General features: G+C 38.6%; 2 protein-coding genes across 2 annotated transcripts; one reads left to right on the top strand and one right to left on the bottom strand.

Annotated features, from left to right (window-relative positions):
* Window positions 1-6,175: 6,175 nt before the first annotated feature.
* Window positions 6,176-19,384, bottom strand: LOC143598514 (uncharacterized). The gene is made up of 2 exons (XM_077076716.1): window positions 18,219-19,384; window positions 6,176-7,004 (listed from the first exon to the last, which is right to left on the bottom strand). The coding sequence occupies exons 1-2, from the start codon at window positions 19,382-19,384 to the stop codon at window positions 6,176-6,178; spliced, it is 1,995 nt and encodes a 664-aa protein (XP_076932831.1).
* Window positions 19,385-22,294: 2,910 nt separating this feature from the next.
* On the top strand, window positions 22,295-25,955 carry LOC143598511 (26S rRNA (cytosine-C(5))-methyltransferase NOP2B-like). Its single transcript, XM_077076713.1, has 18 exons — window positions 22,295-22,394; window positions 22,531-22,794; window positions 22,896-23,062; window positions 23,161-23,224; window positions 23,308-23,441; window positions 23,514-23,597; window positions 23,683-23,757; window positions 23,833-23,904; window positions 23,988-24,061; window positions 24,167-24,219; window positions 24,297-24,406; window positions 24,497-24,565; window positions 24,652-24,726; window positions 24,846-24,938; window positions 25,010-25,089; window positions 25,176-25,275; window positions 25,356-25,624; window positions 25,716-25,955. The coding sequence occupies exons 2-18, from the start codon at window positions 22,536-22,538 to the stop codon at window positions 25,771-25,773; spliced, it is 1,836 nt and encodes a 611-aa protein (XP_076932828.1). The 5' UTR covers window positions 22,295-22,394; window positions 22,531-22,535; the 3' UTR covers window positions 25,774-25,955.
* Window positions 25,956-26,369: the final 414 nt, after the last annotated feature.

Below are 26,369 nucleotides of genomic sequence, written 5' to 3'. Positions count from 1 at the left end.
TGTTTAGCCGGGCGGTTCTCACATTGTTCTCCCTTGTCCTCTGTGTAGAGGTTTGTATTCTGGGGGAGATCTCTTCCCAGCTGTTTCTCCGTTTCGGCGAAGCGCTTGGCTGCCGTCATTATGGCATCCCATGTGGATGGCATGCCGTCTTTACCCGTCAGAGTGCGGATAAGTTCTGGGTACTCAGCGCCCTGAATGAAAGCGGCGCGAACGAGGTCTTCGCTGATGTTGCCCAGACTCAGCTTCTTGGAGTTGAAGCGGGTGATGAAGTCCAGTAAGGATTCATCCTCTTCTCTCACACAGTTGAGGATCGTCCACTGCTCCTCAGTGTGCTTCCTCTGTTGACTAAACTGTTGACTGAACTTGTTCTGGAAGTCTGCCCAGTCATAGATGTGGTGGACCGGTAAACGGTCGAACCATGCTCTGGCTGCTCCTACCAGAGTCATCTGGAACATGTAGCACCACGTGGGTTCCGTCCAGTTACTGACGGTTGCCCCCGCAATGAACCTGTTCAGATGGTCATCTGGGTCGGATATACCATCGTATGTGCCAATATTGGACATTTGTTTGGCACTCCTCGGGGCGATTGCTTCTGCAATGTCCCTTGCAAATTTTGACCTTCCTGCGTTTGTGGCAGTAGGTCTAAAGGCCTTGGAGAAGTCACGCGAGCTTTTTTCCGTGACTGGTTGGAATGCTTCCCCAAAATTCCTTTTTGGCTGGGGATCCGTTTCCTTACGCTTCCCTTTCGCCCTATGGCGAGGGTTCGCGTCGGTGTCGGAATCTTCCCTCTCGGCGTCTGAGTATTCGTACTCACTACTCATGTTGAGGTGCTGGCGAGTACTACCGAATTCCTCAGCTTGTTGGACTGAACGCAAGCGTTCGTCCAATTCAGCCTGAAATTCTCTTTGACGTGCCTCGGCCCATGCCTTCACTTGATCAAGTGTTTGGCGAGGGGCTCGAGTTCGTTTTTCCAGCTGGGCATCAGTGAATCCCAGTGGAATATTTACTCCACTTGCCCCTACATGAGTGACTGGGGTAGTGTTCGTAAAATGTACTTCACTTGCCCCAGCTTGGGTGGCTGGGGTAGTGTTTGTAAACATTGTGTTGCCGGTGTTTACCCCAGTGGCTGGGGTTGTGGTTACCGGAATTTCTCTAGTCATCTTGGAAGTTTTGAAAAACTGGAGAAAGATGTAGTTCTAGCTTTATGCACGGATGGCGCCAATGAAGAAACACTAAGTGACCCCAGGCAGATTATAGGTAATCTGGGGGCTGAGTAATGTTTCCCACGAAGGTTAGGTCCAGCAGAGTAAGTTGTACTTCAGGGAACCTGCAAAACAGACACCGTAAGCTCGTCACTGAGAAGGGGGGGGTTCCTCCTTGTGACCACCCTCCGGCGTGAGAATCAGTCTATATTGCTCTTTGAATATAAAAGTATATGAATACTATTATAGCAGTTATCAAGTAAGTTATACGAGATAGTAGATGATGAAATGATAATACCATTTGCTGTCTTTTATAGCCGAAGGTGGGTTTCCAAGGGGTTTAGCCGGCCCAACACGCTACCAACTGTAACCTATGCACGTGCCCTACCTGTGAGTGGTGGATAGGTAGCGGCTGACACAGAGCAGGCGTGCCGTGCACTCTTTGTCTTCTACCAACTGCAGGCTAGGCACGTGGTCTGGCAGGAGTTGGTGGGCAGGCGGCGGCTATTGGTCACAGTGCTGTGGCGTGCTGTCTGCCACGCTGCTGTCAGTGAGCTGTCGCATTCTTGGTCAGATCTTTTGTCTTTACCTCGTCAGGTATCACGCAAAAGATCCTCCATCATACGGACTGGCCCATTTTGGCGGGAGTTTTCCCCCTCCCGCCTTTGCTCATTCTTTCAGGTGACACTGAATATTTGTAAGTGTTAAGCCTTATGCGTGTAGCTATGCTGTGCGGGTAGCCTTCCCTGATGGCTTGTATCCGCAACTGCGGGAACAGGCGGGTTACTTTACCATTGGGAGGCTTTTCCCTGCGTATGCAGCTTGCATACTGCGCGTAGGCTTCTCTGAGCATGGTGGGTCCTGCGGGAGTAGATGGTCTTTGCGCAGACATCCCTGTTCAAGGTGAGTCATGCGGGACCAACTGAGCCCTGCTGGGACCTACCTCTTCACTTATCTTGATTATGATCAAGATTGTGTAACTAGTAATGTTGGTTGTTAATTAAAGATGATTATGATTGTATATCACATAGGACTTTTCTTAAGTCTCACATGTTACAACCGCTACAAACCACCCTCATATGATCGCATCCAGATACAAAGTGCTACAACATCAAGGTTAAATATTACGACATGAAAATGTTGTGTTTCAAGACAAATTTAAAAAACAATAAACCAAATAACAAGAAAAAGAGTTTTATAAACATAAGGATGTTTGTGGTGGTATCTTAACTTTTTTCATTAAAACTTAATTTAAATAAAGATGTTTTAGAGTTAGTTTTAAATTTCAAACAAGTAATCATACTCGCGCGTTGCAGTCAAATGGGTTAAATGCATTACATGTTCAAAAAAATAGCGTGCATTGTGGCAAGTACGTGACAGGGAGTCAGTTGGTATCAATTCAATGCGTTACACTAAAAGTATTGTGGCAAAAGTGTATTATCAAAGTTGAATGAGCCAAAAAGTAAATATGTAAGGGTAAAAAATTCATTGCCAAAGTTGATTAGCCAAAAAGTAAAATATGTAAGACAAACGTTGAGGGGCCAAAAAGTATGAAACACTGAAATATGTAGGAAGATAACCATCAACTATATGCAAACTAATGCGAATAAAAAGACAATCATTAGACGACGACGAAAACACATGCAATTTTAGGGCTTCTAGTCCTTTCTATATTCACCGATGATGTACAACGCTTCATACAAGTATGTATTTTACGAAAGTAATAAAGGTTAAGACAATTTTGTCGTTGTCGATTTGATATCCTCTAGAGCTTCTCCAATCATCCCCACATAAACTCTATCGACTTTAATATTATAAAAAATAGGTAATTTTGATATATATATATATATAAATATATTTGATAAAAAAGAGGATATATGTGGGAATGACTGTATAGTAATTCATGAAATTTGTAAGCTAGATATATGAAATTGTACATTGTATTTACACCTTTTCTTAATTAAGTAAACCCATGTAAGAAACCATTTATAAAAATAAAATATAATAAAAAAAAAATTAGCCTGGCTTAAAAAGAAAAATATATAACCTATTATAATAAATAAAACAAGTTTTTTCTAGACATGTTTCTTCTTTACATAAACCTATACTTTTATTTTCACTTCATGTTTTGATGACACGTGGTTTCATCACAATTAAGAAATTGACAGTTTCATGTAAGCTTAACTCCCATGTCTTCGCATCCCCATCAATACTTCCAGGCTTCCTTCCTAAATTACTGGTATAGCATTAGCATTAGCATTAGCATTAGCATTAGCAGCCGAGGTGGTTTTGTTGATGGAATTGATAACAGGAGTGAATCAATTACCAGATAGGTGAAACTGAGGCCAAGGATGCCATCAATCGGTAAATTTCTCTATTTAGGATTACCATCTGCCTTCTGATTATAGCTCACTAGGTCATTACTGATTCACTTTCAGTTTTTTTTCTTATGTATACTTAATAGGGGAAACAAATGGCTGGATTGGAGTATTGGTACTGAAGATTGCTTCTAGAGATTTAACTACACAAGACTGCTACTGGTGGGTTCACTCCCGATCGCATTGTGGTGAGTATTATTTGTTGCTCTTTTTAGAAGTTGTAAGGTTTTTGGTGTGAGTTTAAGTTTTGTGTAAACTAATGGTGTCGATTGGGTGTCTGGTTCACTGTGAAGGACTGATATATATATATATATTGTTTGACTGAACTATCTTGAAATTTGAGTGCCGATAATTAATCTGTTTCAAATAAGAAGTTTTTCGTTTGAGGCTATTAAGGTGAAAATATGGTAGGACTATTTATGATCAAGTGGAACTTTACTAACAATCTAAAATAATAAGAAAAGTTCCCTAAATTAATAAGGGGGATTTCCATCTCCACACAGGCACACATCACTAATTTACTTTTAGATTAAAAGAATTTTTTTCATTATTGTTAATGACAATCTATCAATAGAATGTTACTGATTCTTTTAAGAGGTTCCATGCTTTGTAAGAATCCTTTTGTTATATAAGTGTTACTTTATACATAGTCATTTATCATGGAATAATGTGCTTTTATATTCCCTGGAGTTGTTAAATGAATCAACTGAAAGCATTCTTTGTTTTTGTGGAAGGGTATTTTGGTATTTAGCCAACTCAAATATTATGTTTCTTGTCTTGCATGAGTTGCAGCCTTGCTGGGTCTTGGTCAAATCTTGAGCCAAAATCATGGGAACCTTCTATGGAAGAGTTGGAGCCAAAACCATAGTATTTATTTATTTGTTTATGTAAAGAAATGGTGTGTATATTGATTGATAATAAACAACTAGATAGTACACCTATATATACAAGTAACAAACCCTAATTGTAACCCAAACTGGGCCCATGGGCTTTCTAGCTAGTTACATGATGAATGGGCTTTTAACCTAATACATAAAATACCATTAACACTCCTCCTCAAGTTGGAGCATAGATGTTAATCATGCCCAACTTGTTACAAATAAAATCTATCTGAGTTTTCCGGAGTGGTTTAGTTAGAATGTCTGCTAGCTGAAAGTTTGTCTTCACATGAACTGGTTGAATGGATGGAGGATCTGTTTGAGTGCCTACTACTCGATCTCTGATAAGGTGGCAGTCGACCTCAATATGTTTTGTCCTCTCATGAAATACTTGATTCTTGGCTATGTGAATGGCTGATTGACTATCACAGTATAACCGCATCAAGTCATTAGAAACAACCCCGAGCTCTATGAGAAGACGACGTACCCATGTCATCTCTGATGTCACGTCTGCCATGGCTCTATACTCTGATTCTGCACTCGATCGGGATACCGTGTGTTGCTTCTTACTTTTCCATGATACAAGATTTCCTCCAACAAACACACAATATCCAGTAGTAGATCGTCGAGATATCGGACAACCTGCCCAATCTGCATCTGAAAAACCTGATATCTGACCATCTCCTTCTTCTGTGAAGGCACCCACCCGGCAATGACCCTGATCAGAATATAATATACCCAAACCTGGTGATGTCTTAAGATATCTTAAGACTCGAAGGGCAGCATCCCAGTGACTGGTGTGTGGTGCCGCCATAAATTGACTCAGAACACTGACAGTAAAGGAAATATCCGGTCGTGTGACAGTCAAATAATTTAGTTTACCAACCAAACGTCTGTATCGTTCTGGATCCTTCATCGGATCCCCTTCCTCTGGGAGGAGCTTCCTTGTAGGAAGCATCAGAGTATCAACTGGCTTGCAACCTAGTAAGCCATATTCAGTCAGCATATCAAGGACATACTTCCGTTGAGAAAGAAGTATTCCTTGTGAAGACCGAGATACCTCTATGCCCAAAAAGTACTTCAGTCGACCTAAGTCGCTGACCTGAAACTGAGTCTGAAGAAACTGTTTGAGTTCGGTAATCCCAACAGCATCATCACCCTTGATTATGATATCGTCCACATAAACAACAACGATAATTCGTTTGCCTCTTTGGTGTCTAAAGAAAATAGAGTGATCATAAGCACTACGAGTCATCCCAAATTGTTCCATAACATTAGAAAATCGACCAAACCATGCCCTGTGAGACTGTTTAAGGCCATACAGGGAACGTCGTAACCTGCAAACTTTCGAGGCCGCCTCCTCGATGATAAAACCCGGTGGCTGCTCCATATAAACCTCCTCCTCAAGAACACCATTAAGAGAGGCGTTCTTGATATCTAGCTGATGGAGCGGTCAATGATTAATGGCAGCTAAGGCAATACAGATACGAACAGATGACATTTTAGCAACCGGGGAGAAAGTTTCCTCATAGTCAATGCCATATGCCTGAGAATACCCCTTAGCAACCAACCTCGCCTTCAAGCGATGTAACGAACCATCCGGGTGTAGCTTAACCGTGAACACCCAACGACAACCAACAATACGCTTCCCCACAGGAAGCGTCACAAGATCCCATGTATGATTAGATCTGAGGGCCCCAAGTTCCTCTTCCATAGCCTATCGCCATCCTGGGTGAGCGAGAGCTGTTGTGACATTCTTGGGAATCGGGTAGGAATCAAGGGTAGTGGAGTAGGCATGAGCCTCAGGAGATAAGTGAGAGTAGCCAACATAATCCTGAATAGGGTAACGGGTGCAGTGTCGTGGTTCTTTGCATAAGGCAATAGGTATATCGGGAAAGGGGGCACCGGGAGGGTCATAATGAGAAGTGGTGGTGGTAGTGGGTTCGGGAATGGTGGGGGCAGGTGGAGTAGGTAAAGGGACGGTTGGGCCAGAAGGTAGCGAAGTAGAGGATGGTTGAGAATCAGGAGAGTCTAAAGTCTGATTCTGCCTTCGCCGACTATATGTAAAAAGTAAAGGTGGAGATCCGGTCGGTGGGTCTATGGTGGGAGAATCAGAAGCAGTGGAGACCGGAGGATCAGATGATACGCTCGGCATATGAAAAGTGGGAATAAGTGTAGATGTGGGTAGATCAGGGTCGGGGAATGGCTCAGCAACGGGAGTGGGCTGTGTAAGAAAGTAAGGACATGACTCATCAAAAGTGACGTCGGCACAGGTAAAGTATTGATGAAGTGAAGGACTATAGTACCGATACCCCTTTTGAACTCGAGAATAACCAACAAAGACACAACGAATTGCTCTAGGATCGAGTTTAGTAACTTTCGGACAGTGGTCATGAACATAGGCAACACAACCAAAAACTTTAGGTTCGAGTGGAAAAGGAGTGCCATTAGGAAACAAGATCGAGAATGGTGTTTTACCATGAAGGACAGGTGTGGGCATGCGGTTAATCAGATAAGAGGCAGTAAGAAAGGCGTCCCCCCAGAATCTGTGAGAAACATGGGACTAGAACATGAGTGTGCGAGCAACATCCAGTAGGTGTCGATTTTTGCGTTCAGAAACACCATTTTGTTGCGACGTATATGCACACGAGGATTCATGAACAATTCCGTGGGATTTTAAATATGAAGAGAAGTCTGTGGAAAAATACTCTTTTGCATTATCGGATCGTAAAGTCTTAATTGATGTATTAAATTGATTATTAACATAAGCATTAAATTCACAAAAGGTGGAAAACACCTCACTACGAGATTTTAACAAATAAACCCAAGTAGCACGAGAATAATCATCAATAAAGGTAATAAAGTACTGAAAACCCAAAGTAGTCTTCGTAGGGCAAGGGCCCCATACATCAAAATGCAAAAGTTCAAAAGGAAAACAGACTCGATTAGACACTCTAGGGGGATAGGGACGCCTGGTATGTTTACCAAGTTGACATGACTCACAATGAAAATTAAAAGACGAAAAAGGTAAATCTGGTCTCATTTGTTTCAAAACCGCTATAGAGGGGTGTCCCAACCTACAGTGCTCCTCCTTGACTCTTGAATCACATATATTTGTTGTAGGTTGTGACGGAAAAGATAAGCGGTAGAGACCTCCTGATTCAAAACCTGTGTCAATCAGACGGTTCGTCCCTAGTTCCTTAAAAATACAGTGAGTAGGATAAAATTTAGCCGAACAATTATTTTGTTTTGTGTGACATTCGTCAATTTCGGGTCACTTTTGTTATGTAAACCCGACCCGTTTGTAACCCGAACATTTCAAATATATAAAATATTGGATCTTGTCATTTAAAATATATAAAATATATAAAATATTGGTTTTTTTTATATTATGCATTGTTTGACCATTTAAACATACCCATTTTTATGCAAACCATAAAAGAATCTTTATACCCAACCCTTCACTCCTTCCCTATATATACACACCCATCTTCTTCATTTTACTCTTGCTACATCTCCAAAAACTCTCTCAAAACTCCATAGATTCAAGGTTGTTATTTCTTATGTATTCTTGAAGTTTTGACTTCTCAAGTCAAACTAACTATAGTCTTTCATTCTAACTTGTTCATCTAATATTACTAACTCTTGAATATGGTGGTACAACATATATATAATACACACCCCTTGTTTTCTTTATTTGTTACTTCACCGACTCTGGTTGGTTAAGTTTCGAATGTCATAAGGCAAGGCTTCATGGAGGACTTCGTGTTCTTGATATATATTTACACACACATAACTTATTATACATATCACTTATGACTAACTTCTAACCCTTTAGTTTGTTCATCTTATTTACAAGTTCCATGGTGTGGGTTTGTATAAGACTAACCTCGGTTTAACCGAAACTAGTCCAAACCGGAAACCGAACTTTTGTTTACTAGTTTTGTTAAAATAGTTGTTTAAACATGTTTGTTGCTAGATTTGAGTTTCAAAAATCATTTTTACAAGTTCTTTGATATTAAGCTTATGGAATCCATCTATGAACTCGTTGGGAGATGGAAACCGAACTAAACCGAAACTTTTGCTTAAAAGACTTGTAGTTAACTTTTTTTGTTGTAAAATTTAAGTTTTCTTCATTTATAAACCAATATACAAGTTCTATGATATTTGGGCATGTAGAAACCATCTATGAACTATTTGTGAGATGGAGACCGAACCAAACCGAACTATACCGACTTTTACTCGCTTAAGACACACAAGTGTGTTTTTAGCTATCAAGACTTGTATATTTCTTTAAAAAATAGTTTACAAACTGATTTTAATTATTTTCTTAAGTACTTGGAATAGTTGGATCCAACTTGATCTCATAACATAGTTTGGACCGACAAAACCGAACACTCGCTTAACGTGCGTTGTTAGTTCTAAACAATAGATCTACATACTTGGTTAAGTGTTAGTATGTTTTAATGAGTTATCTCATAACAATTAATATTTTGGAAAGTTGAATTTGGGTTTGATCATTTGTGAAGACCCGAACTGACAACCCGAACACTCGTTAAAAACCCGTTTTAGTATCTTTAGCCTAATGGAACTTGCATTTTAGCATTTTCCACACCTTATTACTTAACATTGGTTAAGTAAATATTAAGGTTAGATACTTTAACCCGGTTTTGAGCAAACTTACATTTTTTAAAAGGGTTATTATTATAAATTCTTAAATAGTTACATTTTAAACCTTGAACTTTAATTGATTAGTTTTTGCAACAATTATTTTATTTAAAGATCTTCAAGACAACCTTTCTAAATCCAAGACTTTCTTTTATTTAGGCTTCATACGTTAAACTCGTCGTTCCGACAAATCTCCAAATAATCAATCTTTCAAGTTTATTACTTGAACGTGAGTAACTTCATACCCCGTTTTCTATCTTTTATTTTTGGGATGACATTTCAACTTATCTAAACTAAATGTTTTATACTTGGGTGTTAAACCACAAACGTTGTTGTATACCTTACTTGAATAATTGCTCGATTTGGTGTTCTATGCTTATTTGACTATGTGTTTATCGCTTTTGGATGGTGGAACTATAAATCCTAGACCATTTGGCAACCCCTCATGGCAAGGTGTCGTTAACGTAATGCAATTAACGATAACTATAAAATCCTAAACTATTTGGCAACCCCTTATAGTTGGGTGTCGCTAACTTGTTAGCGATAACTATTTATCCAAGTTTATAGCTATTATTTATGATTTTGTATACTAGTTTTGTGGCTTTTCATACTATATATCTATTGTTCAAACTTATGAATTGCTCACCAACCTTTGTGTTGATAAACTTTATTTTATGAAATGTTACAGGTTTTCATCTAGATTGATTATGGAGTTCGGTGAAGAAAACGTCACAAATACCGTTAGGATATTAGCAAAAATGAACAATATTTGATTTGCTATATTTTGTTATATTTTGTTGTATTTGAGTTATGAATATTTGGTTATGTGACATTTTCGATGTTGTGAAATGAAATGAGTTTGTTAAATATTGTCGCTTTAAATAGTGTCATGCGCTTATGAGCAATCATTGCACCCCGGCATGTTCCGCCGCCTTTGGTCGGGGTGTGACAGATTGGTATCAGAGCCATGACAATTAAGATAGGTGGTTAGACGTAACGACCTAGAATTGTTATGCTTAGGGTCCTATACGTGTGTTCATACGTGTTTACTCTATCTAATTGTTCATATCGCATGTTTATTTATTAACTTGTTTAAAATTCACCAATATCCCAAATGATCACATACACACACTTTCATAGTATTTCCAATGTATCCTTACCTTAAAACGCAAAAAGTAGATTTTCATTGTGTTTTATGGATTACAAGATTAACTTAGATCCCGTTGTTTCAAATCCTTTAAAGGTTGCGTTTATTTCGGGTTTGTAGCCATCATAGGAAACGAGAAATTATAAAATGACCATTTGACAAAAAGATTCCAAGAATCGAAGGTGAATTACTTACCTGGGATGGTTGAGTTATAATGCTCGTTTTCTAGGCCATAAATCGTGTTATAAATGTCAATACTTTAAGTAGTCGAATGCGAGCGTTCCGGTCGCCATCCTAATTTTCGGTGTTAAAACAATAGAACTACGGTGATTCGTGGACTAGTGTTTTGACATGACGTTGTATCTCGATTTATTGTGTTATTATCGTTATTTGAGTCGAAAACATGAAAAAGTTTCGGTGGTTCGTACACATGTTTAGACTCCAATATGTTGTTTTATAAAACTTTTTAGTGTTAGAATATCAAGTCATGGTGGTTCATGCACGATTTTTCCAACTCTATAAATCTCAAAATCTCAAATTTTTAAGCTTTAAATTCTCAAAAAAAAAAAAAAAAAACCATTTACTATTGTTTTCGGTTTTGTTATTTATAAACAAAGTTTTATATTTTATCTAACACTAACATCTTCTCCATACTAACTCTAGGATTCACAAATCAAAAATCGAAATCTTATTTTATTTTATACACCTTTATATTCATTTCCTTTTTACCCAAAAACTTATCCCATTTTCTTTATAATTTTTTAGCATGCCTCCGCTAAGACGCCAACCGCGCAAGAACTTCACTCGACGTATGGCCGCCATCATCGCCAAGCAAATGGCCGCCGTGATTCCCGAACTAGTAACTCAAATACAAGCAAACCAACCCGCACCCGTTGTTGCACCTATTGAGCCCAAACCCGCATCCTACCTGCTTAAACAATTTACTAGTGCCAACCCGTCCGAATTCTATGGAACCAACTGTGTTTGACTACGTTGTTGCAGTGGTTCGAATATGTGGAGAATGTGTTTTTACACAGCGAATGCCCGAAGCGAAAAAGACAAACTTCACTTCAAGCATGTTTAGGGGAACCGCCCTAACATGGTGGGGTAGTGTCATGCACCTCCAAGGTACGGATGTGGCCATGACTCTTCCATGGGCCGAGCTCAAGGCGCTGATGAAGAAGAAATTATGTCCTAAACACGAGCTCCAAAAGCTTGAGGTAGAATTTTGGGACCTAAAACAAGAAGGTGGTGATAACGCCGCTTACTCGCTCCGTTTCCACGAGCAAAGCGTTCTTGTACCTCACTTGGTCACCCCAACCGAACGTGAAATTGACAAATATATTGGGGGTTTACCGATGAAAATCCGGGACTCAGTCATGAGTAGCAAACCCGCGAACCTTGAGGAAGCCATCACGTTAGCCGGTTGGCTATCGGAAAATCACGTGAAGGAGGGTACCCTAACCCTCAAGAAAACAATCGAGAAATCCAAAACCGAGCCCGCTCCCCAAGCCAAGATTGAACCCGCACCACAAGCTATAAACTACTCCAACTCCTCCCGACACAACAACAACAACAACAAGAAACCCAAGACTAATTACCGAAACTTTGCCGTCACCCAACCTCAATCACCACAACAAGCCCAAACTCTTCCCCAAAACCGAAAACCTTATATTGGTAACTCCCCACTATGTAACACTTGCCAACTTCACCACCCAACGAACTCGCCGTGTCGCCATTGTACAATTTGTAACCGATTTGGTCACTTCTCCAACACATGCCGATCCACCCAACGAAACCAACCCAACCAACCTAACCCACCAACCCAACCAAGAAACTTTCCCCAAAATGCCCAAAACCGCTATGCACCATACCCATCAAACCAACCCCAACAACCCCGAGCTTGCTTTAATTGTGGTGATCCCAACCATTTTCGCCAAAATTGCCCACGTTTAGCTTTTGCCAACCAAGCTCAAACCGTAACCATACCATACTACCAAACACAAGCTTACCAAGTTCAAACTTACTAACCCCAAATTCCCCAACTCAATGCACCACTCATCCAACCCATCCAAACAATCCAAGCACCACCTCCACCTCCACAACAAGCACATCAAGTCAACCATGGTAATCAAGGGCGGGCGTTTATGATGAATGCAAATCAAGCTCAAGTGGCAAACGATGTTGTGAATGGTATGTTTTTGTTGAACTATCATTTGGCTTCTATTTTATTTGATACCGGTGCCGATAGAAGTTTTATTTCTTTGAAATTTGAGTCGAAACTTGCGATGCCTCGAACTAAGCTTTCCCGACCGTGGTCTGTTGAAGTCGCCAATGACAATTCTATTACCATCAATTCCGTCGTCCGCGATTGCTCTCTTATTCTTTCTAAGCATAAATTCTCCATCGATCTCATCCCGATGCAAATGGGTAGCTTCGATGTCATAGTAGGCATGGATTGGTTGTCTTTGCACCGTGCCGAAGTCATTTGTTTTGATAAATTCATTCGCATTCCGCTTGTCAACGGCAAGGTTCTTAAGGTCTTTGGAAACACAACGTCTCGAAGGCTAAATCTCATGTCGTGTGCTCAATCGCAAAAGTACTTACGCCAAAAGTACGTTCCGTTTTTAGCTCTCTCGGTGACAAAAGACAAAAAGGAAAGGAAGATCCAAGATATTCCTATTGTTCGTGATTTCCTTGATGTCTTTCCCGATGATGTTACCGGTCTTCCTCCCGTTCGTCCGATTGAATTCCAAATCGATCTTGTGCCCGACGTGATGCCCGTGGCCAAGGCTCCTTATCGTCTAGCCCCGTCGGAAATGCAATAACTATCAAACCAACTCGAAGAACTTTCCGATAAAGGCTTCATTCGTCCAAGCTCTTCTCCTTGGGGCGCTCCTGTTCTCTTCGTGAAAAAGAAGGATGGTTCGTTTCGTATGTTCATCAATTATCGAGAACTCAACAAACTTACTATTAAAAATCGTTATCCATTGCCATGTATCGACGACTTATTCGACCAACTTCAAGGCGCAACTTGTTTCTCCAAAATTGATCTTCGATCGGGTTATCATCAATTGCGTGTTCGCGAAAAAGACATTCCAAAAACCGCTTTCCGTACTCGATATGGACATTTCGAATTTTTGGTTATGCCCTTCGGGTTAACAAATGCACCCGCGGTGTTTATGGACCTCATGAACCGCGTTTGTAAACCATTCCTTGATAAATTCGTTATTGTCTTTATTGATGACATCCTTATCTTCTCTAAATCCAAAGCCGAACATGAACATCATTTGCGTTCCATTCTCGAGCTCCTTAGAAACGAACAACTCTATGCCAAATTCTCCAAATGTGAATTTTGGCTCGAGGAAGTTCAATTTTTGGGACATATCGTAAACGACAAAGGTATTCATGTTGATCCTGCTAAAATTGAGGCTGTTAAGGATTGGAAAACTCCAACGACTCCCACGGAAATCCGATCCTTCCTCGGTTTGGCCGGATATTATCGGCGTTTCATTCGGAATTTTTCCAAGATCTCTTTGCCTCTTACCTCTCTCACTCATAAGGGACAACCCTTCTATTGGGGTTCGAAGCAAGAGGAAGCCTTTTGTACTCTCAAGGACATGCTTTGCAATGCTCCTATTCTAACTCTTCCCGATGGAAACGACGATTTTGTTGTATTTTGTGATGCATCCCATCAAGGACTTGGTTGTGTTCTCATGCAACGAGGTCAAGTCATCGCATACGCATCAAGGCAACTTAAGGTCAACGAGAAGAACTATACGACTCACGATCTCGAACTTGGTGCCGTCGTTTTCGCTCTCAAAATATGGAGAAATTACCTTTATGGAACAAAATGTGTGGTTTTTACCGATCATAAAAGCTTTCAACACATTTTTGACCAAAAAGATCTCAACATGAGACAACGAAGATGGGCCGAATTACTTAGTGATTACGACTGCGAGATTCGCTACCACCCCGGTAAAGCGAATGTTGTCGCCAACGCCCTAAGTCGAAAGGTTAATGTTAAATCCGTTCTGCTTCTAAGCGTCATTGTTCAAACCGATCTTCAAATTCGTATCTTTCAAGCTTAACGCACCTCCGTTGAAGAAGGTAACATGTATGACGAAATGTCATGTGGAGCCGAACTTCAACTCGAAACCAAACCCGATGGTCTTTTGTATTTTCTCAATCGTTTGTGGGTTCCCGATCACGATGACCTTCATACCTGTATTCTCGACGAAGCTCATAATTCGCACTATTCCGTTCATCCCGGTGCGGATAAGATGTACTTCGATCTTCGTGCTACTTTTTGGTGGCCGGGTATGAAAAAGGACGTAGCGTTGTTTGTATCTAAATGTCTTACTTGCTCGAAAGTCAAAGCCGTACATCAAAGACCTTTTGGTCTACTCGAGCAACCACCGATTCCCATTTGGAAATGAGAAGACATTGCTATGGACTTTATCACCAAATTACCCAAAACCCAAAAAGGCAACGATAGCATTTGGGTGATCATCGATCGATTAACCAAATCTACTCATTTCATTCCGATCCGTGAGAAGTATTCTGTCGAGCAGCTTGCTCAAATCTATGTTCGGGAAATCGTGTGCCGACACGGTTTGCCATTGTCTATCATCTCCGACCGCGATGCCCGTTTTACCTCTCATTTTTGGCGTTCACTTCAATAAGCTTTGGGAACACGTCTCGATCTTAGCACCGCTTATCATCCTCAAACGGACGGTCAATCTGAACGTACAATCCAAACACTCGAGGATATGCTACGAACATGTGTTCTTGATTTCGGTGGGAATTGGGATTCTCATCTTCCGTTCATCGAGTTCTCTTACAACAATAGCTACCACTCTAGCATTGATGTGGCTCCTTTTCAAGCCCGTTACGGTCGTAAATGTCGTTCCCCGATTTGTTGGAACGAAATCGGTGAAGCTCAAATCACGGGACCCGAAATGGTCCAAGAAGCCACCGCGTCATTGATCAAATCCGTAAAAATCTCTTAACCGCTAGAAATTGTCAAAAGAGTTACACCGACAAACGGCGAAAAACGATCGAATTTAATGTTGACGATCTTGTCTTTCTAAAAGTATCTCCTTGGAAGGGGGTAGTCCGTTTTGTAAAGAAGGGTAAACTAGCTCCTCGTTTCGTTGGTCCTTTTAAAATTCTTGAGCGTGTTGGGAAAGTAGCGTATCGACTTGAACTACCGCAAGAACTTGCCGGTGTTCATCCGACATTTCATGTTTCGAATCTCAAAAAGTGCCTAACCGAGGGTAATCTTCATATACCCCTCGATGAAGTTCATGTTGATGAGTCTATGATTATGGTTGAACGACCCGTTGAGATTATGGATCGCAACGAGAAGAAAACCAAGCGTAGTCGTATTCGGTTAGTAAAAGTTCGTTGGGAATCACGGCGTGGCGCGGAGTTTACTTGGGAGCGAGAAGACGCAATGAAAGAGAAGTATCCTCATTTGTTTGCATCGTCGTCTTCATCTTAATTTCGAGACGAAATTTCCTAAAGTAGGGAATACTGTGACATTCGTCAATTTCGGGTCACTTTTGTTATGTAAACCCGACCCGTTTGTAACCCGAACATTTCAAATATATAAAATATTGGATCTTGTCATTTAAAATATATAAAATATTGGTTTTTTTATATTATGCATTGTTTGACCATTTAAACATACCCATTTTTATGCAAACCATAAAAGAATCTTTATACCCAACCCTTCACTCCTTCCCTATATATACACACCCATCTTCTTCATTTTACTCTTGCTACATTTCCAAAAACTCTCTCAAAACTCCATAGATTCAAGGTTGTTATTTCTTATGTATTCTTGAAGTTTTGACTTCTCAAGTCAAACTAACTATAGTCTTTTATTCTAACTTGTTCATCTAACATTACTAACTCTTGAATATGGTGGTACAACATATATATAATACACACCCCTTGTTTTCTTTATTTGTTACTTCACCGACTCTGGTTGGTTAAGTTTCGAATGTCATAAGGCAAGGCTTCATGGAGGACTTCGTGTTCTTGATATATATTTACACACACATAACTTATTATACATATCACTTATGACTAACTTCTAACCCTTTAGTTTGTTCATCTTATTTACAAGTTCCATGGTGTGGGTTTGTATAAGACTAACCTCGGTTTAACCGAAACTAGTCAAACCGGAAACCGAACTTTTGTTTACTAGTTTTGTTAAAATAGTTGTTTAAACATGTTTGTTGCTAGATTTGAGTTTCAAAAATCATTTTTACAAGTTCTTTGATATTAAGCTTATGGAATCCATCTATGAACTCGTTGGGAGATGGAAACCGAACTAAACCGAAACTTTTGCTTAGAAGACTTGTAGTTAACTTTTTTTGTTGTAAAATTTAAGTTTTATTCATTTATAAACCAATATACAAGTTCTATGATATTTGGGCATGTAGAAACCATCTATGAACTATTTGTGAGATGGAGACCGAACCAAACCGAACTATACCGACTTTTACTCGCTTAAGACACACAAGTGTGTTTTTAGCTATCAAGACTTGTATATTTCTTTAAAAAATAGTTTACAAACTGATTTTAATTATTTTCTTAAGTACTTGGAATAGTTGGATCCAACTTGATCTCATAACATAGTTTGGACCGACAAAACCGAACACTCGCTTAACGTGCGTTGTTAGTTCTAAACAATAGATCTACATACTTGGTTAAGTGTTAGTATGTTTTAATGAGTTATCTCATAACAATTAATATTTTGGAAAGTTGACTTTGGGTTTGATCATTTGTGAAGACCCGAACCGACAACCCGAACACTCGTTAAAAACCCGTTTTAGTATCTTTAGCCTAATGGAACTTGCATTTTAGCATTTTCCACACCTTATTACTTAACATTGGTTAAGTAAATATTAAGGTTAGATACTTTAACCCGGTTTTGAGCAAACTTACATTTTTTAAAAGGGTTATTATTATAAATTCTTAAATAGTTACATTTTAAACCTTGAACTTTAATTGATTAGTTTTTGCAACAATTATTTTATTTAAAGATCTTCAAGACAACCTTTCTAAATCCAAGACTTTCTTTTATTTAGGCTTCATACGTTAAACTCGTCGTTCCGACAAATCTCCAAATAATCAATCTTTTAAGTTTATTACTTGAACGTGAGTAACTTCATACCCCGTTTTCTATCTTTTATTTTTGGGGTGACATTTCAACTTAACTAAACTAAATGTTTTATACTTGGGTCTTAAACCACAAACGTTGTTGTATACCTTACTTGAATAATTGCTCGATTTGGTGTTAAATGCTTATTTGACTATATGTTTATCGCTTTTGGATGGTGGAACTATAAATCCTAGACCATTTGGCAACCCATCATGGCAAGGTGTCGTTAACGTAATACAATTAACGATAACTATAAAATCCTAAACTATTTGGCAACCCCTTATAGTTGGGTGTCGCTAACTTGTTAGCGATAACTATTTATCCAAGTTTATAGCTATTATTTATGGTTTTGTATACTAGTTTTGTGGCTTTTCATACTATATATCTATTGTTCAAACTTATGAATTGCTCACCAACCTTTGTGTTAATAAACTTTATTTTATGAAATGTTACAGGTTTTCATCTAGGTTGATTATGGAGTTCGGTGAAGAAAACGTCACAAATACCGTTAGGATATTAGCAAAGATGAACAATATTTGATTTGTTATATTTTTTTATTTTGTTGTATTTGAGTTATGAATATTTGGTTATGTGACATTTTCGATGTTGTGAAATGAAATGAGTTTGTTAAATATTGTCGCTTTAAATAGTGTCATGCGCTTATGAGCAATCGTTGCACCCCGGCATGTTCCGCCGCCTTTGGTCGGGGTGTGACATTTTGTGAGTTGGCTAATAGAACAGAGGCTATCAAGAAATTTAGGGACAAACACAACAGATGAGAGGTTTAGGTTTGTGGAATTATTGATGGATCCAAAGCCAAGGACAGGACATGAGGAACCGTCAGCGAGGCGTACTGGTTGGTGGGAAACGTTATGGAGGTTGGAAAGGATACCCGAGTTCCCAGTCATGTGATGAGTAGCTCCAGAATCGATAACCCAAGATGAGGAGAGACTAGGAAACGTACTTGAATTGGCAGCTTTGGCGCTTGGAGCAGGGGGAGTTGTCTGAGAAGCTAGAAGATGCTGGAGTCGGCAATAATCTTCTTCGCTAAACGTGTAGGCTGGGGTAGCATTTGGATCAGAAGCCTCACCGGTAGTAGCTATGCGAGCTTTGGGTCTAGGAGGTGGCTGACTTCCAGGAGGACGATTAGGACAATCCCATTTCGTATGACCGGGTTCCTTACAATAGTGACAGATAAGACCACCACCTCGTCCGATTCCCCTTTTGTGAGTTTGATGAGAGCCTCGGCCAATACCCTTACCAGTGGACGTATGCATAGCGGATGTATCAGTAGAAGGGCGAGTTTCATTAGGACCATACATCTCACGTAGTAGATGGTACATTGATGCAATAGAAGTGGTGGCAGCAGGGTTACTCAACAATAAAGGGCGAGCACTTGAGTACTTAGGCGATATACCGGCAATGAATGTCATGACATCCATCTTAGCGTTTCGCTCCTCCTGGACCTTCAAATCGGTAGTGGGTGGAAACATGGAGCGAAGTTCATCTTGGATTGTTGAAAAAGGGGTAAAGTAATCAGTAAAAGAAGAGTCTCCTTGTTCAGCCCTGATGTAGGACTGGACCACCGAGTATGCATGGGAGAGAGATTCCTTATCAGAAAATGATGAGGAAAGGTGTTCCCACATATCTTTTACGGTGGGGAAATTTTGGGTAATGGTGAGTATTTGTGGCTCCATGGCATTCCACAATGCCATCTGTATTCCGCTATCATCAATGAGCCATTCTCGGGAGATTGGATCAGCGGGTCGTGTAGTGAGATGGTCTTCTTTGCCAACACTTGTAAGACCCTTCCGAACAAATAGGCTCCATGAACCCCAATTACTTGAATCAAGTTTGACCAGAATGCAAAGAACAACTGAATAATTAATAATACCTTGAGCAATCTGATTTTCTGAAGCCTTTTTTTCTGTCATTGGATCTGGAAGAAAAACGGTGACCGGAGGTGGTGTCACGCGCCGTCACGCGGCGGCGCGTGGGTGGCAGCGGCGGACTTCGGGTGGCGCGTGGGGGCGCGAGCGGATCGGCGTCGGATTTTCAGGGTCTGCTAATCGGAGGGTGGTGGTGACAGTGGAAGAGGCGGTGACGGCGGAATATATCTCGAAAAAGGATTACGAGATCTGGACAGGAGGTAGACGGGTTTGTTTCAGATCTAGGGCCGGCTGGTTCGGTTCAGATTAAGTGGCGGCTAGGGTTTGGATCGAGAGCCGTAGCTCTGATACCATGTAAAGAAATGGTGTGTATATTGATTGATAATAAACAACTAGATAGTACACCTATATATACAAGTAACAAACCCTAATTGTAACCCAAACTGGGCCCATGGGCTTTCTAGCTAGTTACATGATGAATGGGCTTTTAACCTAATACATAAAATACCATTAACAGTTTATTTCATTTTAAGTTTTCAGGTTGGAAAATATAAATCATATTTTGATGTGTTTTCTTGCATATAGCCCATATGGGCGATGATATATGTTTATTTTGTGGAAGTTGGGGCCATTATTGTTGTTTGTCTTGGCTTCTTGCTTATTTTTGTTGATAAGCACCGTATAGTATTAGTGGGGATGTGGCTTATCGGTGTACTCGTGTACGACCCAATATGAGAACTTAATTATGTGCTACAAGAAGTATGTTTTGCATTTTACGTATTGGTGTACGCCCCAATATGATAACTTAATTGTATATAATTTTATTTACAAAATGCCTTTATGTAGTTGCATGATGGTTGTTTTCAATTTAATTTAATTTTAATTTTAATTTTTTTTGTTTAATTCTTCTTAAAATCGCTGGTGTGCGTAAAGGTTTTTGTAAAAGAATCAATACATTTAACATCATGGGTGTGAAACAAGCTAAATAAGGAACCTGGATGCGTTTCATCATACAGAAGATCATTTGTCACATACTGTTGGTAAGTTTTTTGCACTAAAAATTCCCTTAATCTTTCTATGGCCTGTCTTAGTGAGCATGGCATTGCAATGTAGGGCTGCAACATTCATATCATGTAATCATATTTCAAGAAAGCTAAATGTGCTTTAATTTGAGGAACAATTGGAAACAATATTGTAGCAACTATGTCACTTTTTGGCTATGGATCAGGTTTGATTCTAACCAAAATGGAGTTGTGTCAACGCGGGCCAATGTTTCCATTCAGGTAGATCTTAAGGTAAGATAAGGTCAAACTCCTCATTTTTATTAAACGGGTCAAACTTATCATTTTTAGTCAACGGGTCAAAATTATAATTTTAGTAAGCGGGTCAAAATGTTGTTTTTAGTAAACAGATCACACATCATTTTCAATTAACGTGTCAAATTTAACATTTTCCAGTATTGATGTTCGAAAGATATTACTGGTTTATAATTTTCTCTTACAAAGAGATTTGATGTTTTCATGTCTTGGGTCATAGAAATATGTTTTAATTATATTTTGTTGGATCTGCTTTGATACTTGGTGCTTGCTTATATACATATTAATATACAATATTGTTTCTTTTTTCTTTTCTAAAACTGCCAGAAAATTTTGGTCATGACCTTAAAATGAATTTAGCCATGACCAATTATGACTTGAAAATGTTTTGAACATAACCTGTTTTGACCCAAACTAAATTGAACCGTTTTCAAATTGGCTTGTTTTGACCCAAACTCATTCTGAGCCGAACACCGTATGACCTGGGATACCTATTCGACGTGACTCACCTTTTTCGCCAGGAATAGATAGACTGCAGGGTCGGTGAGTTTTAAGCCATTGGACCTTTTTTAATTTAGTTAAATATTATTGCATACCCTTTTTGACATTTAAAAATAAATGATAAACTGAAACGGTCCATTTATATTTTTGCAGTATGAAATTACTAGCATATTCATCATATTCTTCTAAACTCACAAAGTTTTCAATTCATTACTTCAAACCTATGATAATGTGTTTTGTGGTGTAAATATAGGATCGGGGAAGAGCTTTGAACTGAATTAAGACAAGGTTCTCTACAAATATATGGCGTCGTTTATTATTGTTACTCCTGAATAAAACTTGATTTTGGTGGGTGGTCTTCCTATTTTTAATGTATGCTTTAACAATTTTGTTGCCACGGGTAACTTAAAATAAGAATGTGTTTGATTTATAATGATTTTTGTTAGCTTGCATGTGTTGGATTTCTTGATTAATGATGAACTGGGTGTGTATTCTTTCGGTTTGATTAATATTACTGAAGTTTTGACTTTTGTTGCTAATTCTTTGCTATCTAAGCTATAATATTGACAAGCTAGCATGTTTTAGTGATGTTCAGTTCTCTACATGTAGCATAATGGAGAATGAGATATTGTTAGGCTCTCTTTGAAAGAAGTTGATATGGCATGCCAAATGGGTATTAATTGTTTAGCTTTGAATTTGTCTTATCGTCTACACTATTTTTGTTTGTAAGACTATGTGGTTATTTATGTATTTTTAAGACTACATGGTTATAAGACAACACCTTTTTTTTTCTTTTTTGTGTGTGTGTGTGTGTGAACTACTTATGTGTGATTACTTTCACCACATTTCTTGATCAACAATTGGGCTGGTTTTGACGGTTTTTTGGTTCGGTTTAGTTGGTTGTGGTTTGATGGTTTTGAACAAATTGTTTACCTAATGCATAATTTTACCTTAATTTTAAAAGGTTGAAAATGATAGTTTATGACTAAATGATATAATGCATAATAACTTTATAAATTTAAAATGAAAAAGATAATATGATAATGAAGTTCTCACATTGATTAATTTTTTATTCTAGTATAAGGTTATAACCTAGTTTATTTATAAAAAAGAAAAATATAAAATGATAGTCTGGCTTAAACCCTAATATAACCAACCCTTGAACCTCTTGGACCATCACTTGTTCTCTTCCACCGTCTTTCGTTACCGCAGCCACCGCCGTTTTTCCGGCAGCTCAGGTTTTCTATTCAATTTGTACCCAAACCCTAAAACTAGGGTTCGTGTATTCTCACTGTTTCAATTTTCGTGTTGTGAATTAAATTCAAACTTATTACTCTGTTATGCTAGTTAGGGTTTTGTTCTGTTGTATTGTAGCTTCAATGGCTATTAAAGGCAAAAAGTCACAGAAGAAATTGACCAAAAAGGAGCAAGTCAAAGTCAAAGAGCTTCCTACTGTTAACAAGAAGAAGAAAGTTGAAGTCTTGAGTGAATCTGAGTCAGAAGATGAACAAATTGTAGAACAGCAGAGTCTTGATGGTGATGAAGAAGGAGATTCCGGGTCCGATTTGTTGTCGGATGGAGACGATGCGTTCGCAGGCGATTTCTTACAAGGCAGTGATGATGATGATGATGATGAAGGTAGTTCTGCATATTGCATTGACTGTTGTATTATTGAATTGTTATAGTTATATTGGTATTGTAGTTTGAATTTGTTTTTGGCTGGTTGTGTTTGTTAATAGAAATGGGGTCGGTTTCGCAATCGGATTTGGATTCCGATGATTCTGATATCGAGGGGAAAGCTAAGAAGATTGATGAAGCGAAAGAGAGAGAAGAGAAAGAGGCTTTAGATGAACTACAACTTAATATTAAAGAAGCACCCGATGAGTTTAGATTGCCAACACAGGAGGTATTGTTGATATCTGTATTAGCTATTCATGTATTCATGCTTAGTAATTGTTGACTTAACGTGTTGACTTTTGTGTTTTCGCGTTTGTGATCACTCAGGAACTTGAAGTGGAAGCTCGTGGCCCCCCTGATCTTAGCGGTCTTCAACAAAGAATAAAAGAAAGTGAGTTTTGTTTTGTGCACATGTTATGTATACAATATTTATTTTTCATTTTTTAAAAAAAAAATTTAAATTACAATGTTCAGTTGTTCGGATTCTTTCGAATTTTACGTCTTTGAGGCAAGAGGGAGCAACACGAAAGCAATACATAGAGCAACTTAAGATGGATTTGGGATCATATTATGGATACAATGAGTTTCTTATTTCTGCATTTGTTGAGGTAATTTTGTGTACAATGTGAGTATGTACGTCTTTATGAATCGTAATGGTATTAATTATATGTTTCGTGTAGATGTTTCCACCTGTTGAACTAATGGAACTAATTGAAGCTTTTGAAAAGCCTCGACCAATTACTCTTCGTACCAACACATTAAAGGTGATATAACTAATGGTATTATTTTAGCTTCTTTTTTTTGGTTTTTGAGTTATTGAACTCACGGTATCACCTTTCTCTGATGTAGACACGAAGACGTGACTTAGCTGGTGTCTTGCTGAACAGAGGTATCAATTTGGACCCGTTAAGCAAGTGGTCAAAGGTAAAGACTACTCATTTGACTTGACTTATTGTTTATTGATGTTTTATTAATTGTGCTTGTTTCAATGTTGCACAGGTTGGCTTAGTTGTTTATGATCATCAAGTGCCATACGGTGCAACCCCAGAGTATATGGCTGGTCATTACATGGTAGATAATTTTATTTTTTGTTTCCTTTTTATTCTCAAGTTTTTGTTAATTCATTCTTTCTATCTTTCTGTTTTTGTTTACAGGTGCAAAGTGCAAGCTCTTTTCTACCTGTAATGGCACTCGCTCCTCAGGAGAAGGAACGCATTGTTGACATGGCGTACGTATCTATCTTTTTATTTGCATCTTCATATCTATCTTGAACTTTATAATATTATTCTATTATTTCTGTATTCAATCTTAAATGATGGTTTTTCACTTGTAGGGCGTCACCTGGTGGTAAAACGACTTACATTGCAGCTCTTATGAAAAACACTGGTAAGTTCTTGCTATACAGTTTTATCAAGTTAGGCGTTTTCCTTTATTTGACACATTGTAACACACATCATTATTAGGTATGATATATGCTAATGAGATGAAAGAGCAGAGGCTTAGCAAACTAACATCAAATCTACAGCGATTGGGTGTTACAAATACTGTAGTATGCAGCTATGATGGAAGAGAGGTTAGTTTTTATAACTTTTATATGATGTTTATTGTTTTAAAGCTTTAACTTCTAAGTGGTCTGAGTTATTTCTCTGGAATTCTACTTTAGCTGCCGAAAGTTTTAGGACACAACACAGTAGATAGAGTTTTGTTAGATGCTCCTTGCAGCGGTACCGGGGTGAGAATTTTTATGTTTTTCTTTTGTTCTAATTTTGTGCCTGGTTTTTCTATTTCACTTGGATAAAAAGGTTTTTGATGTTGCAGGTTATATCTAAAGATGAGTCTGTGAAAACCTCAAAAAGTGCTGTCGATGTACAGAACTGTTCACGTCTACAAAAGGTACTTGCATTCTTTTTATTAATCAAATTTATTAGTTTTCTGGTTAGACATGTATTATAGATTTATAGAGTTATAGAGGTAGTTTTAATCGGGCTCCATTTTTCTTTTCCGGTTTGCAGGAGCTAATACTTGCAGCAATTGACATGGTGGATGCAAACTCCAAATCAGGTGGTTATGTGGTTTACTCGACTTGCTCTATGATGGTTATTGAGGTAAGGAAGCTTATTATTATTGTTGTTGTTACTACTGTTTTTATCATTATTTATAATTATTTTTTTTGCAGAATGAAGATGTTATAGACTATGCACTCAAGAAGAGGGATGTGAAACTTGTGCCATGCGGATTAGACTTTGGTCGCCCAGGGTACATAACTAGTATTCTTATCTCACACTTGAAAATAAAACTTTTATAAATGTATTAAAGCAGGCGTGTTTTGTTTATGTATGTAGGTTTGTACGTTTTAGAGAAGGCCGATTTCATCCTTCTTTGGAAAAGACTAGACGTTTTTATCCTCATGTTCATAACATGGATGGCTTTTTTGTGGCAAAGGTAAGCGTGTGTTTCAATATGAAACTGCAAGTTTATTACAGGTGGCGTATTGTGTGGTCAAATACTTTTCATTTTTTCAGTTGAAGAAAATGAGTAATGCCAAGGCAGCTCCAGCAACAGCACAAGTGGCGGAAGATGGTGATGCCGAGATTGAACCTAGCGTCATAGAGGCCCCTGTGAAGCAAAATAAAGTTGTGCCTAAAAAGGGGGAGAATAAGCGCCCACGAAATGATAATATTAAAAACAAAAATAGTGACAATGCTTCTCTTAAGAGAAAGAAAGAAGAAAAGCTTCATGAGAAGAGGAAGAAATACAAACCTCCTCCAAGAGAAGAGATCTCAAAAGCCAGGTTGGTACCATCATGTTCAGTGTTCCGGTCATTTTTAGTTTGACTGTAATTTACTCGTATTAACACAATGCTGTTTCTTTGTAATTTGTAGGGAAGAGAAAAGACAAGCTATGAGAGAAGCCAAGAAGAAAGGCAAACGTGGGGTTTAACACTCTGCGCTATATTCACATTGTGGCATACATTGGATGGTGGTGTTTCAAGAAGTCGATTTAAGACTTATAGGTTTTGTTTGTTGCCATCCAGGCACGGCTTTCTTGTTCAATGTTCATTGGTTTTTGGCAATGTTCTATCCTACGAATTTTGTTTTTCGTTTTCTAGTTATTACTTTTAGGGGCATTACTATGGAAGTTATTAAAATTTGATATGAAATATGTATTAAATTGGTTACCCAATGTTTTATATGAAGTATTTAACTCATTAATATCAATAGATTCTAAGTTTAATTTTTCTTAAACGTTTGGTTAATTTAAGTTTGGAGTTTAGTTTAGTAAACGATAAATGTGATGTTGCAGACATAATAGTAGTGTTGAAGGCCAACGTGGGGCTGGACTGATAGAGACATCGCTTCTTAGAAAGAAAGGCTTCATGTGTTTTTTTACACACCAAACACCTTTTTCCATTGCAATAAACTGTCATGGCTAAACGCCCATTCACAAGTAAACCCCGTGATAAACACTTGTTTATGTGTCGTAAGCCATAATCGCAAGCTACTGATGTGACATAGAGAGAGTGTCCACGAGCGAGA

Source organism: Bidens hawaiensis, unplaced genomic scaffold (genome assembly GCF_021521415.1).
Source record: "Bidens hawaiensis isolate Kalapana, Puna unplaced genomic scaffold, B.hawaiensis_p1.1 tig00050477_1, whole genome shotgun sequence".
Lineage (NCBI taxonomy): Eukaryota > Viridiplantae > Streptophyta > Magnoliopsida > Asterales > Asteraceae > Bidens > Bidens hawaiensis.
Note: the sequence above shows the minus strand (reverse complement) of the source record. Positions and strands in the feature narration are given on the sequence as shown.